The sequence below is a fragment of the Phalacrocorax carbo genome, chromosome 5 (assembly GCF_963921805.1).
Source record: "Phalacrocorax carbo chromosome 5, bPhaCar2.1, whole genome shotgun sequence".
NCBI lineage: Eukaryota > Metazoa > Chordata > Aves > Suliformes > Phalacrocoracidae > Phalacrocorax > Phalacrocorax carbo.
In genome coordinates this window covers 18,281,505-18,295,999 of record NC_087517.1, presented here as the reverse complement: position 1 = coordinate 18,295,999, position 14,495 = coordinate 18,281,505, and the positions used below count along the sequence as shown (strand labels likewise).

Below are 14,495 nucleotides of genomic sequence, written 5' to 3'. Positions count from 1 at the left end.
GCCCGGTGCCGGTGCCCGGTTGCCGCCCCCGCGCCGCCCCCCGCACCGCCCCCCGTGCCGCCTCCCGCCTCCCCCGGTCCTTCCCGTACCGCACCGTCCCGTGCGCTGCCGACAGAGCATGGCGGGTCCGAGCGGCGGGGCCCGTCGGCCGCTGCTGCCGCTGCTCCTGCGCCCCCGCCCGCCGCCGCCGCCGCCGCGCAGCAGCCCGGGGCCGCCGCGCAGGACCGGGGGCTCGGCGGCGGCGGCGGCGGGGCCGGCGCGGCTGAAGGGACCGGAGGAGCTACCGGGGCCGGGGCTATTCCGGACTTTCGTCTGGCTCTTCCTGCGGGGCTACCTGCTGCACACGCACCGGCTCCAGGTGCGTCGGGGCAGCCCGGCCCGAGGGCTGCGGGGGGTGGGGGGCCGGGGCTGCGGGGTGCGGGGGGGGGGCCTGGGCATCCTGCACGGGTGCGAGGGCGTGAGGGGGCTGACAGGGGCGCGTGGGCTGGAGGGGGGTGCAGGGTGGGCGGCAGGGAGGGTGCTGTGCGGGAGGGGGGGCTTTGCAAGGGGGGAAGCGGCTGCGTGCTGGGGGCAGGGTGCGATGGGCTGGCGGGGGAGCAGCCTACAGGTGAGGGCAGGGGGAGCTGAGCGGGGGCAGCGGGGCAGGGGAGAGGGGGGCTGGGCGGCAGGGAGCCCTCCTGCACCGTGGGGTGACGCAGGGGCAAGCAGCACGGAGAGGGGCCCGCACAGAACCGGGTGGCCCCTGGAGGGTCCTGCCAGCCCAGGGCTGCTCCGGCATCCTCGAGCCAGCTGGGCAGCTGAGGGCAAAGGTTTGAGGGCGGCTCATGGGAGCCTGGCAATCCTGGGCAGCCCAAGCTGCCCCGGCCACGACCAGCCAAAGGAGCCGTGGTTTGGGGAGCAGGCAGCCAGGCAGAGGTTTGGGCAGATGGTACGCAGGCAGGCAGGGGAGGGATAGGCAAAGGTGTTTATTTTCTTCTGTCAACACTCCCTCATACGTCGAAGCAAGTGACAGCCACGAGCCAGGCAGCATCTTGCAGCGCCCTGGAGCTCTGACCAGCCAGGAGGAGTGTGTACGATCAGGCCTCCCCAGCACCACAGAGCACTGGGCACTGCTGTTTGGAGAAGGGGCTGTCGCCAGGCCGTGAGGTCTCTGGGTGCGGGCACGGGAGCTCCCTGTTGCTCCCTCCTGCCCTTGGGGTTCCAAGCACAGCCTGTCCTTGTGGGTAGATCCCCACATGCTCTGGAAGTGCCTTTCCCCAGATCCCAGCAGCTCTGGTTTCTCTCAGCCCTGCTCTCCCAGGCCTGTGCCACGCCAGGTCCTGGCTGCCAGCAGATGCCAATGGGCAGGCTTCAGCCCAGGCCACAGCTGCCCACGGCTGCACGCAGGGTGTTCACCCAGAGAGCCGCCTGCGGCACCTGGGTGGCAGTCCCTCCCCCTCCTTCTGCCACCACGCGTGAGGAACGTCTCCCCGCGGTGACGAATCCAGCTGAATCCGGGCACAGGCTGCGATGCAGTCAGTCACCAAGGGAGATTGTACCACGTGCATCCTCGCAGCTGCGGGGAATGGGGACCAGGGCTTCCCAGCAAGGTTCCCTGCAGCACCCCAGCCTTAGCCCCACTCTGCAGGGGCTATGGGAGTGCCTGGATGGGATGGAAGGCACCCCTTGGACGTGCCCCTGTGCATAACCACTTGCAAAGGGGTGCCCAACTGCCCCCGAGGGATGTGCTTGGGGTCACACTGCTCCCCAGCAGGGAGGCAGGCATGGTTCCCTTGGGTGCAGCCCAAGGGAGAAGAGAGATGTGACTGGCAGAGCCCAGAGTGGGGCTGATACTGGTGGATGTCCCCTGACTGGCTTGTGAGCCCGTGGCCCCAGGGCCATGCCCGGGGGGTGGCAGCCTGCTCTGGGAGCAGCCCAGTCCTGCCCCAGCCTGGTGCTTCCCTCCCAGCACTGATCATTAACCACCCTTATCAGGTGGCAGGTTCAAGGACTTGCATGAGGACTCTTGTCCCCAGGTTGAGCAAAGCATGGCTGGGGCCATGCTGGAAGCAGCACGGTTTGGACCTGCCAACAGCCTCTGCAATGGCCCTGCATCTCAGCAGAGCCCTGTGCTTGGCAGTTTTCCCTGTCCCCGCTGTCCCCTTTTGGTCTTGCCTCCCCCAAAAGACCCACCAGGCCCTCTGTGCATCTCTAGGGTGGGTGAGGGATGTGCCAGCCTGTGCCAGGGTTAGTGCCTGTTGTGCTTAGTGCTGGCAGAGGACATGTGCCTGGAGACACCAGCCTAAGCCATCTGCACAGCACTTCAAGGATCGTGCCAGTTTGGGGGGGTCAGAGGCAGGTGCTTGGGCCCAGCTGGTACTGAGGGGTCCCTGGGGTGGGTGCAGAGCATGCTGGACACATGCAGGTCAGGGTCGAGGCAGGGAGGGACTGATCCAGCCCCAGCGTTGCCCCTGTCCCATTGACCCTGCCGTGCTCTGGTGCATCGCAGCTGATGTCCCGGCGCATTTACGGCCCCATCTGGAAGTCGACCTTTGGGCATTATGAGAACATCAACATTGGGAGCCCAGTGGTGCTGGAGCAGCTTCTACGGCAGGAGGGCAAGTACCCCATGCGGAGCGACATGGCCCTGTGGAAGGAACACCGGGACACCCGGCGCCTGCCCTACGGACCCTTCACTGAGTGAGTCCTTCCCTGGCTGCACTCTGCAGGGCAGCAAGCAGCTCCTGTGCCTTCCTCAGGTGTAGGGTCCGGGTGGCAGCTTACATTGCTCCCTCTCCTGCAAGCAGTGTGTTCAAGCAGAAAGGCATGGCCATGGGGGGAGGAAAGACCCCTGGGGTGGTTCCAGCCCAGCACTGGGAAGATGCCACCGGGGATTAGGAAGTTGCTGACAGCCACTGCTCCTTGCCTGGCCATGCCCCGGCACTGAGCCCTGTCCCTGCACAGAGAAGGGGAGCGCTGGTACCGCCTGCGCCAGGTCCTCAACAAGCGGCTGCTGAAACCGTCCGAGGCGGTGCTGTATGCAGACGCCATCGGGGAGGTGGTGTCAGACCTGATGGTGCGCCTGCGGGAGGAGCGGAGCCGCAGCCCCTCAGGGGTGCTGGTGGGGGACGTGGCCAACCTGCTCTACCGCTTTGCCCTGGAAGGTAGGGGAGTTCTCCCCCTCACCCCTGCTCTGCCCTGCTCTTCCCATCCCCGCGGGGGTCTGGATGTGGCCTTTCCCCCTGCAGGGATCTCCTATATCCTCTTTGAGACCCGCATCGGGTGCCTGAAGCAGCAGGTCCCCGCTGACACCCAGCGCTTCATCGACTCCATCAACCTCATGTTCAAGAACTCCATCTTTGCTACCGTCCTGCCCAGATGGAGCCGCAAAGTGCTGCCCTTCTGGGACCGCTACCTGGACAGCTGGGACACCATCTTCGCCTTTGGTGAGTGGTGATGATTGGGGCCCAGCACAGTGGAATCGGACCCTATAAGGACCCTCAGAAGTGGGGCAGTCCCCACCCACATGTCCTTCTGGCCGCCCTCGCTCTGTCAGCACTGGGTCCTGCTCTCTGTCCCTGCAGGCAAGACCCTGATTGACAGAAAGATGGAGGAGTTGGAGGGGCAGGTGGAGCGGGGCAAGGAGGTGTCCGGCTACCTGAGCTATCTGCTGGCCAGCGGCAGGCTCAGCCTGGATGAGGTCTATGGCAGTGTCGCCGAGCTGCTGCTGGCTGGTGTGGACACGGTGAGAGCTGGGCAGCCACCGCTGGGGGATCCCTGCTGAGCTCCATGCTGGGGAAAGCATGAGGTCATGCTCAGGCATGTTCCCCAGCACCTGCGAGCTCAGGGCTCGTGGGCTGGGGGGCTGATGCCCCATAGGGCAAACCCTCAGGGATTGGTCAGTGCAGACCCTGTCCTCCGCTCTGCTCCCTGCCCTGCTCCCTGCCTCAGTTTCTCCCATGCTCGCTGCCCCTTACCCCTGATTTCCCTGCATGCTGGAGCAGGGGCTGCCTGCTGCCATACTAGTGCCATGCTTGGCACAAGGCTGCTTAGGTACTGGCCCTATCTCCCTCACTCCCCTCTGCGCTCTCCTCTCCCAGACCTCCAACACGCTGTCCTGGGCCCTGTACCACCTCTCCCGGGACCAGGGCATCCAGGAGACCCTGTACCAGGAGCTGAAAGCTGTTGTGCCAGCTCACCGGTTTCCTGGTGCTGAGGATATCACCAAGATGCCGATGCTTCGGGCCGTTATCAAGGAGACACTGAGGTACAGCCCAGCCCTGCCCCTGCCCCAGGGTCCTTGTCAACGGCCCCTTACCCAGGCTGGTGGCAGCCCTTACCCCCCCCCAGCCAGCGGATGCACCAGCCAGGGTGGCTGGTGATGGGGGACTTGGAGGCACAGGCCAGGCAGGGTGCAGGGCTGGATTTCAGTCCCTCAGGGCCACATCCATCCACGTCCTTCCTGGGGAGGGGGACAGAGCTGCTGAGCAGCAGGAAATGCTCCCCGTTGTCCTGCCTGTGGCTCTCCCCCTCTGGGATCCCCAAATGGGTCCTGCTTCCCCATGAGCTCTCCCCATATCCCAGGGTCTACCCCGTGGTGCCCACCAACGCAAGGGTCTTCTATGAGAAGGACATTGTCATCGGAGACTACCTCTTCCCCAAGAACGTGAGTGGGGGCCGTGCTGCGGGGACCCCCGCTGTGCTCGGGGGGGCCAGGTGCGGATCATTAAGCCCCGCTTCTGGCCCCGCAGACCCTCTTTGTCCTGGCACACTATGCCATGTCCCACGATGAGACCTACTTCCCTGAGCCTGAGCGGTTCCTGCCCCAACGCTGGCTCCGGGGCCACGGCTCCCCCCACCACCCTTTCAGCTCCATCCCCTTCGGCTATGGGGTCCGTGCCTGCGTCGGCCGCCGCATTGCTGAGCTGGAGATGCACCTGGCCCTCGCCAGGGTGAGTAGGGACCCCCCACCCCAGGAAACTCGCCATGAGCTGGGATGGGGGCCCCAGGCAGTCCCTGAGGTACTGCCACCCCCTCTTTCCCCACAGATTATCCAGGCGTTCGAGGTGCGGCCGGACCCCCGTGGCGTGGAGGTGACATCCGTGTCCCGCATCGTCCTAGTGGCTGACAAGCCCATCAACCTGGAGTTCATCGCTCGCCCAGAGGCCCCCTGACTGCGTGCTGACCCCCCAGCCCTGGGTGCCAAGCAGGGACCACCACTGCCCCACGAGGAGGGGCAGGAAGCCAAACTCACCCCAGCACCAACCCCCTGCCTGACCTGGGCAAGGGGGCCCTCAGCCCCACTGTAGGGAAGGTAGAGGGGGATGAGAGATGCCTCCAAATTGCCCCTGGGGCACTAGTGTCCCCCCTACCCCGAATCCGGGAGGCTTGGGGAACTGCTGTGCCTTTCACATGTTGCAAGGGGTTGTGTCCCCCCTCCTTCCCATGCCCAGCTGGGCTGCATCGGAACTGGGAGAGCTCTGCCGGGGTTGGGGGTGGTGCGGGGAGGGAGCTTGCAGCCATTCAGTGTCTCCTTCGTCCCGTCCTTGTGTAGCTGCGTGTGGATCTGTGCCTGGAGCCAGTACGTCTGGGTCCTCTCTGAACAGCTGACCTTGGCCTCAGCCATTTCTCTGTGCCTCAGTTTCCCCTCCAGCCTCCCTGGGGACAGTTGAGCTGCTGGCGGGGGTTTGGGGTTTGCACCTGACAGAGCCAGCCCTGGTCCCAGGCAAGGAGAGCAATAACACAGTATGTCCCCCGCAATGAGGAGGGGGCCTGTCACCACCCAGCGCTGGCACCGCATCTGCTGGCAGAGCCAGCCAGCACAGGGCGGGTGTGGAGCAGCCGGGACCTTTTGCTATCAGCCGTTGTTACACCAAGACGCTGATATGGGGGTACAGGAACAGGGGCAGGCCCGCTCCAGGCAAAGTAGCTGGGAGATCAGCTCAGCTCCCACAGTCCCCAAGAGGGGACACAGGGCTGACGCCCAGGGCTGTTACAGGGGCTCAGAGCTGGCAGCAGCCACAGGCAGGGGATGCACTGCCACTTGCCCGGGCTCCTGGAGGTCTGGGGTACAGGACACCCCCATGGTGAACCCCCCTCACTTTCCTGTTGCAAGGGAGCCCAGCTGGACTGAAGGGAAGCAGCAGGCAGAAACCTTGCTGCCGCCAAGGCTGCCATGCCCAGAGTGTCCCCAAGGGGACCTGTTAATCACTGTCGCAGTGGAGCCATCAGGGCTACATGACCAGTGGCAGGCCAAGGTCCCCCTCACCCTGGCTCTGCCCACAGGGCAGCGGTGCCACCCTCTACCCACACCACCCTTGCTGCAGCAGGTCCCTGTGGGCGTCCCAGGCTGGGCGCCCCAGCCCTGGTGAGAGCTGGCAGCCCGTACCCAGCCCGGCTCTCTCCAGAGGAGTCAAGCCCAGCTGCACCCCAGGAAGGTGAGGCAACAGTGCCTGGAGCAGGCTGCTTTATTACAAGGCTGAACAGACTAGCAAATAAATAAATACCCCCTGCCCACCCCAAAACGTGCACAGGGTCCCCATGCAAGTGCCCATCCTGGCACCAGCCCCGGTGCAGACTGTGCCTCTGCAACAGAGCTCCAGCCCCATGTGACCCTACAATAAACAAGCCTGTGTGTGCAGCAGAGTCTATGCTACCGGGCAGTGGGTGCAACCGGCAGGACTGTGCTCACCGAGCAGGGGGAGCCACAGCCAAAGCGCCAAATCCAGCAGCAGGATGGGAGCAGGGTGGCCATGCCGGTCCCTGCGCCCAGCTGCGGACATGACACGGCTCCTCGCAGCACGGTGCCCATCAAGCATCGCCATGTGCTCACTGGCGGGAGGCACCCCTGGGCCCTCTTTTCTCCGCTCCCTGCCTCCCCGAGGCTGGCAGGATCTGGCCCTGGACTCAAGACGAGCCCCAGGACTAAGGCAGGCAGGCAGGCTCTCCCCATGGAGAGCCTCCAGGGCCCAAGCCTCCTTCCATGGCCCCAGAGCCCCGCAAGAGACCCCCGAGCCAGATGAGACAACTGCACTTCCCTGGTGTCTTCAGAGTGAGGCTCGGTCGATGCCTGCAGAGCAAGAGAGCACATGAGGCAATAACCCCCCCAGAGGGCACCAGTGCTGGGCTGGGCACCCTGTGGCATGGCCCTCCGACCTGCCCCGGCAGCCACGGGCACAGCAGGGTCTTGCCTCCATCCCTTGCTTGGATGCAAGCCCTGGAGTAGGACGGGGGCGCTGGCCTGGAAGGGGCCATCCTGGTGCCCCCCTAGCAGCTCCTGGCACAGCCACGCCTGTGGGCACCAGGGATAGGGTGAGTGAAGGCACCGTGATGGGGAAATATGGGGATCCCATGTCTGGTGTCGTTAACACACACCACTCCCAGTCCCAGCAGCTGGGCACTGCTGGGGGAACTGGTGGGCTTGGGGCTGTCCCAAGACCATTCCCCATGACCATCACCCCAAAAAAAACATCATTGCCTTTGGGAAGCAGCTGGGCACCGGGGCCAGCCCCCCCTCCCCAGTTCACCCCTAAATGGGTGCCACAGTGGGTGCCAGCACCGTGCCCACCCATCACCAATGAGGACTCACCAGGCAGTGGGTGAGAGGAGCCAGGTGAAGGTGGCCGGGCCGTGTGCTCCCAGCGCGGCCCAGGAGTGAGCCCTGTCCCTGGAGCAAGAAGTTTTGGGGTCGCTGCAGGTGGAGGGGCTGGTGGGCTCTGCCAGCCATGGCTCATGGGCTGGCCATGCTATGCACATGGCTCGTGGTGGGCAGCATGTCCAGGGAATGCAAGTGGGGGTCTGTGCCCTCTGTGTCCCCCGGGAATGGCACTGGAGGGGGCTCAAGTCTCAGGGGGGCTTTGAAGTGAGGTCAAAAAAGGGCTTTTTTCTTGGGGTGCATCACACCCCAAAACCCTTACCCAAAGCACAGGGACCTGCAAAACCTGCATCCTGCCTGCTGCCTGGATGGAGATCTGGGGGTGTCTCCGTGGCAGGTTCCCCCATCCTCACATACACCAGCGATCAGGACCCCAGAAGGGATCCCCTGTGATCCTTGTATCCCCAGGGACAAGCAGCATCCAGGTCCTGCCATCCCCACCTGGGTACCCAGCGCTGCAGGACCCCAGCCCCAGCCTCCTCAGTCCCCCAGGGCCAGTTTGGCTGGGGTGGAGATGGGTAGCCTGAGCAGGGAGGTGACGAGGTGCAGGAGTGACCCAGCAGCAGGGAGGGGACAGGCGCGCTGTGGCAGGGGACGGCGCCTACCTGAAGTGGAGAGAAATGGAGGGTGCAAGTGGAGAAAGATGGAGCGTCGCGGGCTAAGAGTTAAGAGCATCGATACCTGCGGGAGTGAGCACAAGGGCCTGGAGGATGTCTGAGAGGGAGACGATGCCCCGTGGGTACTGGTTCTCGTCCACCAGAACAAGGCGATGGACCTGTGGGCACAGGCAGAGCATCACAGGCAGGTTGGGCAGTGAGTGGGAGGGTCTGGCGCTGGCATGAGGCACCCCGGCCACTCACCTGCTCCTTTGCAATGCGGTCGATGATGTCCTCCATGGTTTCATGGGGATAGCAGGTGAGGACCCCCTCCAGGCAGGTGGTGCGCTGCCGCAGTGCCTCCCGCACGCTGATGTCCAGGTTGTTGTAGGTCTTCTGGGCTGCCAGGTGCTGTGGGAGACGTGGCCCCGCTCAGTGCCCCCGACATGTCCTCGCACCCCATTGTGCTGGCACTGAGGAGGGAGCACCAAGCACCAGTGACACACGTGGCAGATCTGCACTGGCATGTGCATCAGTGCACGTGCGGTAGGTTTGCATGGGCACAGACATGTGTGAGTGCCCCACCAGCAGTGTGCAAGGGGCCCCAGTCATGCCCAGGTGTGCAAACACACAGTGTACTCACAATGACGTCGAACCGGGAGTAGAGGCCGACCACTTGCCCTGCAAGGAGAGACAACACAGGGGCTGGAAAGGGGGCCCTGAGGACCGCCTGCCATACTCCCTCTGCACCCCAAGAGCCAAGCTGGCAGGAAGGGAAATTTTTGGGTGAGGATGGGGCTGGGGCCAGAGCCACCAGCAGAGGAAGATGGTGGGGGGTCGCTGGTCCCCTCCCAGGTACCAGCATCATTGATGACAGGCAGGGCAGAGACGCGGCGGTCCACAAAGATCTCCAGGGCGGCATAGATGGGCGCAGTCTCAGGCACGACAGCCACGTCACGGAAGGTGCCGATGCACAGCTCCTGCACTGTTTTCTTCAGGAAGCGTGGCTTGGGGATGGTGGAGCCCTGTGGTGGGGCAAGGCAGAGCTAGGCTGGCACCTACACATCCCCCAACACTCTTGCTTGTACCCGTACACACCCACTGTGTGTGTGTGCACATGCAGCCCCAGCACTCACAAAGATGTGAAGGAACTTGAGGATGCGTTTGTGCGTCAGGATGTGAAGGACGTTGCCCGAGATGGGCTCGATGACAGGCAGGCGGTGGATCTTGTGCTTGATCAGGGAGTAGACAGCGTCGAAAAGGCTGTGAGTGATGGAGACACCGTGGAGCGGAGAACAGGGCTGCATCCCAGGCACACACACACACACACATCCCCCCCGCAGTGGGGTGTGCTCTCCCCCAGCAGGCAGGTGCTCACCTATCACTCGGGGAGATGTAGACCAGCGGCTTGAAGGAGCCCTGCAGGTACACCTCTGCCAAAGGAGAGAGGTGGGAGTGGGGGTCCCCCAGGCCCCTCATGCAGCCCCATATCTCTGGACCCTACCTCCATGCCCTGTGCAACATTCCCAGCCCAGCTACCCCAATTGCCCCCTGCTTTTTACCTCGCCAGGTCTCAATCTTGTGCTCCTCCACCTCGTAGATCTGAACCTGAGGGCAGGGAGATGCCCTGGTCATGGTGGCCCCATGGGGGACTGAGGGGGCTATGGCACTTTCCCCTTCCCTGGGCATCCCACCCCATTGCCCTGAGCACAGGGGTCATATGCTGAGTGCTGGGTAGAGTGGCACCAAGTGGATGCTGGGCTGGCCCAGAGCATCCTCCAGTCATGGTCTAGTGATGAAGTGGGGACCAGGAGAGGGAAGAGGGGCCCAGGAGAGGTGACCTGACCTGACCTTGACCCCCGTGCCCTCCCTGCCACACTCACCAGGGGCGAGCGGTAGTAGCGGTGGAGGATGTTGATGAAGTCGGTGATAGTCAGCATCCCTGCGGAGACACGTGGGGCTGGCAGCAATGCCCACACCCCTTGCAGGCAGGTAGGGGAAGGGGCCAGGCGGCACTGCTGGCACTCACCCACAAAGCTCTGCGTCTTGCTGTCCCAGAGTGGGGCAGCACGAACCCCATTGGCCACCAGTGCGACAAAGGCTTTCTTAATCTGCCAGTGGAGTGGGGAGTGGGGTCAGGGTGTCCCTGACCCTGCTTCCCCCCACCCGTCCCTGCTGACCTCCCACTTTGTCACCTCCAGAGAGATGTCGAAGACAACCAGCTTGCAGCTAGTGGGGATGGCATCGTAGCAGCAGTGGCTCCTCATGAAGTGCATGTAGACCTCAGCATCAGGGCTCTGAAACTCACTCTCCGGGCCCAGCCCCAGTATCTCGTTGCCCAGTGTAAAGGTGACAGGTCTTGGGCTCCTTTGCCTGTCCTCTTCCTCCTCCTCCTCCACCTCCTCCCTGGGGCACAAGGCCTCTGGGAACCCTGTAGGCAAACCTGCCCCAGTCCTGGCTGGTGAGCTGAGCTGTAAGGTCTCAGAGCCCTCCTTCCTGGGGGGAGTGGGGGTGCTCCCCACAGAACCCCCCATTCCCCACCCCACAGGGGCAGCACAGAGCACTGCTGCTCTCCAGCCTGGGGGCACTGGGAGCTGATGGGAAGGAGCTGATGAGTGGGGCAATGAGGGGTATGGGCAGGATGGCCAGAGAACCAATGCACTCATTGCACGAGTGAGCCAGCCACCCCCTCCTACACACCTAGGCCCTGCCTGCTACCCACCTTCTTCCTCGGGGCGGGCAGCAGCATCCAGCAGCGCCACCTGAGGGGTTACACAGAGAGCGGGGTTCAGCAGGAGCCAGCCCAGCCTCTCCCCCATCCATGGGTGCTGCCTGCACCCACCTGGCTGCTCTGCCCCTGCCAAGCCAGGCAGAGGGAATCACCCTTTCAGGGTGGGGATGCCCCATGGTGCCTCCAGCCCAGGACTCCCAGTTTGTGCCCCAATGCTGGGGGGACAGCGGGGGTCCTCGGGTCAGGGGAGGGGATGGCAGGGCCCCCTGGCTCCTCTCTCTGCTGTCAGAGCCGAGCACGCCCCACAGCAGCTCTGCACCTGACTTCTTCCTTCTCCAACCCCAAGGTGTAAATCCTGGTCCTGCTTCCTCCCATGCCGAGAGCCCTGCCAGCCCCACCTGCTCCCCCGGGGACCAGGTCTGCCCTGAGAGACCCTACAATAACAAGGGAGGCAGCCCCAGGCAGAAGGGAGGCGGGCACAGCTGGCTGGCTGACCCCATGCCCCCTGGTCCCCAGGAGATCCTACCATAACAAAGCAGCACACCTGGCAGGAAGAGCGACCACGAACCCGCTGGCAGAGCCAATGTTCTTGAGCCACCCTACAATAACAAAGGCACAGGGACTGCTCCCCAAGGAGCCCAGAGCCAACCCTGAGAAGGAGGCGACCCTATGCTGACATCCCCCAACCCTTCCCAGGGCCGGCAGGTGGGCTAGGCTGAGCTCTGTGGCCTTGTCCCCATGGCTGTCTGGCTGTGGGAAGGGGGTCACCGGCCCCCCAGGCTCCCCTCACCCCAGGGGTGGCTCAGACCCAAGTGGGGGGCTGTCAGGCCAGTCCCCTCACCCACCCCGGCAGTACCTGGGGCGCAGTGGGTCCGGGGAGTCGCTCCATGCTGACTGCAGGGCAGTGCTGCTATTCTGGGCCCGCGGCTGGCAGGGGCCTGGCAGATAGGGTGTCAGCGAGCAATGCCAGCCATGCCCCCCCCCCCCGCCACGGGGGGGGACACCACCGCCCGCAGGCACTGCGTCACCCCACAGCACCAGGCTGGAGGGGGTGGCTTTGGCCCCGGCAACAGTGCTGGCCCTGGACAACACGAAGAAGGGGGTGATGAAGATATGGCTGGGGGCAAAAAACCTGTCCTCCAACCCCACGGATCCCAGTCCTCCAGGACCGGTGCTCAGTGTCTGCCAGGATGTGGCCCTGCCCACCCAGGTGCTGCCCCCACCCCATCCTACAGCAGGAGCAGGCGGAGGCACAGCCCCCCGCTGCCCCGGGAATGCTGGAGGAGGGCCGGATCCATCCCCAGGCTGGGCAGCAGCCAGAGCAGCTGGGGACCCTGTTCCCCCCATGCCACCGTGGCCCTGCCTGCCCCTGCCCAGGGTCCTGCTGCGGGCCTGCCATCCCCGGCCACCCCAGGTCTCACGACAGCAGCAACCCACGCCTGCCGGGGAACCTCTTCCCTCGCCCGCAGGGCCACCCCCTCCAGCCTGCCCTCTGGTCGCTCCCAGCCCCATTTCTATTTCAGGAAGGTTCAAATAACTCCTTGGCCGTCTGCCGTGCCGGCCTGGGAGCAGCCGTGGGCGAGCGGGCTGGTAGCTGCCAGGCCAAAGGGACAAAGTGCCTCTGTCTGACTCCCAGGGGACAGCTGAACCCTGGCCTGTGGCAGGGTGCAAAGAGCAAAGTCCCTGTCCCCGGGGGCTACCCCAAGGCAGGGAGGAAGAGGAGGGATGAGGCAGGGAGCTCAGTGCTGGGGCCAGGACAGAAGGGCTGGGGTGACATGAGGACACAGTGGCTGCCCCAGTCCCGGTCCTGGGTGGCCCTTGCCCCACAGTGGTGCAGGGGGTGGGATGGGGCCGGGCGCTTACAGCTGCACTGAGCCAGGCAGCCTGGCTCCAGCCTGGCCACGGCCGGGTGCCGGCGGAGGGAAGGGAGCAGGCATCTCCACTTTCGGCAGCTATTTTCAGGTGCTGGAGAGAAGCCGAGGAGCAATGAGATTGTCACCAAGGAGACCGGAGAAACAGGGCCCAGCTCCGGGCAGCAGGGGGCTGCAGGGAGAGAAGGGCTTTCTGCAAGGCCCAGAGCCTGGAACTCACCACCTCCCAGGGTCCTGAGCAACCTGCCCAAGTGCCCAATGTCACCCCCCGCCAGGCTCGGGGGATACAACCCGAAGCGGGCAAGGGACACCTCAGGGGGCCCAATACTTCCTTCCCCTGCTACAGGTCTGGGCTGATCTGTCCCCCTTGGTTAATCATCTGTAGGAGAGACCCCAGGACATAAGGCAGACCCCAGAGCCCAGCAGCTATGCTGGAAGCTGGTCCCCCATGCAGGGGGGGCACACTTACGTGCTGTAGGGCAGCAGGAACCCCCAGCCCCGGGAACGACAGAGGAATGGTGGGGTGGTGGCACAAACCCTACCTGCACTGGAGCCCGTCGGAGTGCAGGGAGAGCCGAGCTGCCCTACGGACCCAAATGGGTGAGGGAAACAGAGGCAGATGCAGGCCAGGAGAGCAGCTGAGTGTTAAAAGTTTTATAGAAATCCTTGAGAAACAAAGGAAAAATACAAAGCAGAGCCCAGGAGAAGAGCACCAGTCTGCAGTCCCCACACGCACACTGCAGGTCACCTGCAAGAGCCGACAGCCTCAAGAAGATGCTCCCTCCCTGGCAGCCCCACGACAAACCAGAACCACACTGGTATCCATGGTCTCTCTCTCGAGCAGCGGATGTGGAAGCCCAAGGTTCTTCCCAGGCCCCGAGGCTGCGGGAGGGCAGGATGTTGGCCCAGGTGTTCAGAAAGGACAAAATCAGTCAGTGCAGGGTGGTGACTGGGGACCTTTCTCCATGGGACAGGCTGCGGGAGCAGACTCTGCTCCCAGTGGCTCAGGACAAACAAGCACAGACACGCAGGCGAGCAAGGGCTCAGCCTGTGCTGGTCAGGGACTGGAAGGCCAGGATGACTCCAAGCTCAGCCAGCTCCCACGCAGCAAAGAAACCACCACCACCATGTCAGGCTTTAAAAACAGCTTAGGACAAAGGCCAGACAAACTCAACTTCCCCTTTGGAAGGCACAGCCTTTGCCATTTGTTTTAAAAACAGAAGTCACACAGCTCTTGCCCAGTAAAACATCCCTCTCTAAAAACAGCCCCACAGGCAAGTGTGCAGCGCAGGGGGCTCCCACAGTCCACAGTCCTTGCTCTCCAGAGCCAGCTCCTGTCTATTCCTTTGAGGTAGGTTTAGGTGTCCCCAGGGAGGGACGGCAGCTGCCTGGTCACATCACCAGGGTGGTGCCCGAGAGGCAGCCAGCACATTTCTGGTTGGTTCCACCAGTGCACTTGTTGAGAGGTAAGCTCTGAGTAGGGCTGGGCTCCAGGCATCTCGTGAGGTCTTCACCAGCTGAAGGGAGGAGTGTGCTGCAGGAAAAAGGAGACCCCATGCTGTTTAGGGACAGTGATAAAGGATCAAAAGGGCCACAGAGCAACATTCACCTGAGGTATCATCATAGGCAGGCTCAGAGACAAGGCTACCAGGCTCACCTACTCC

General features: G+C 63.8%; 3 protein-coding genes across 9 annotated transcripts in view; 1 reads left to right on the top strand and 2 right to left on the bottom strand.

Moving 5' to 3' along the window:
• Positions 1-86: 86 nt before the first annotated feature.
• LOC135313356 (sterol 26-hydroxylase, mitochondrial) lies at positions 87-5,600 on the top strand. The gene is made up of 9 exons (XM_064451363.1): positions 87-358; positions 2,489-2,679; positions 2,944-3,143; positions 3,228-3,425; positions 3,564-3,724; positions 4,080-4,246; positions 4,564-4,645; positions 4,731-4,931; positions 5,028-5,600. The coding sequence occupies exons 1-9, from the start codon at positions 119-121 to the stop codon at positions 5,151-5,153; spliced, it is 1,566 nt and encodes a 521-aa protein (XP_064307433.1). The 5' UTR covers positions 87-118; the 3' UTR covers positions 5,154-5,600.
• An 817-nt stretch (positions 5,601-6,417) lies between these two features.
• On the bottom strand, positions 6,418-11,893 carry PRKAG3 (protein kinase AMP-activated non-catalytic subunit gamma 3). Of its 7 annotated transcripts, none has more exons than XM_064451357.1 (12): positions 11,817-11,893; positions 10,425-10,991; positions 10,113-10,340; positions 9,792-9,837; positions 9,608-9,662; positions 9,366-9,492; positions 9,089-9,254; positions 8,873-8,910; positions 8,494-8,702; positions 8,315-8,408; positions 7,568-7,645; positions 6,418-7,048 (listed from the first exon to the last, which is right to left on the bottom strand). In XM_064451357.1, exons 2-12 carry the CDS (start codon positions 10,893-10,895, stop codon positions 6,632-6,634), a joined length of 1,929 nt encoding a protein of 642 aa, XP_064307427.1. In that variant the 5' UTR covers positions 10,896-10,991; positions 11,817-11,893; the 3' UTR covers positions 6,418-6,631. The 7 variants fall into 7 exon arrangements, with proteins under 7 accessions (XP_064307427.1, XP_064307429.1, XP_064307430.1 ...); XM_064451360.1 differs by having other exon boundaries at positions 6,896-7,048; positions 8,494-8,640; XM_064451358.1 differs by having other exon boundaries at positions 6,896-7,645; positions 8,494-8,640; positions 10,113-10,171; positions 10,259-10,340.
• A 1,577-nt stretch (positions 11,894-13,470) lies between these two features.
• Positions 13,471-14,495, bottom strand: part of TTLL4 (tubulin tyrosine ligase like 4) — a 29,208-nt gene continuing 28,183 nt past the window's right edge. Inside the window, exon 19 of the mRNA XM_064451354.1 lies at positions 13,471-14,365. Within this exon, the coding sequence (XP_064307424.1) occupies positions 14,224-14,365 (142 nt within the window). The 3' untranslated portion in view covers positions 13,471-14,223. The remainder of the gene's footprint in view (positions 14,366-14,495) is intronic.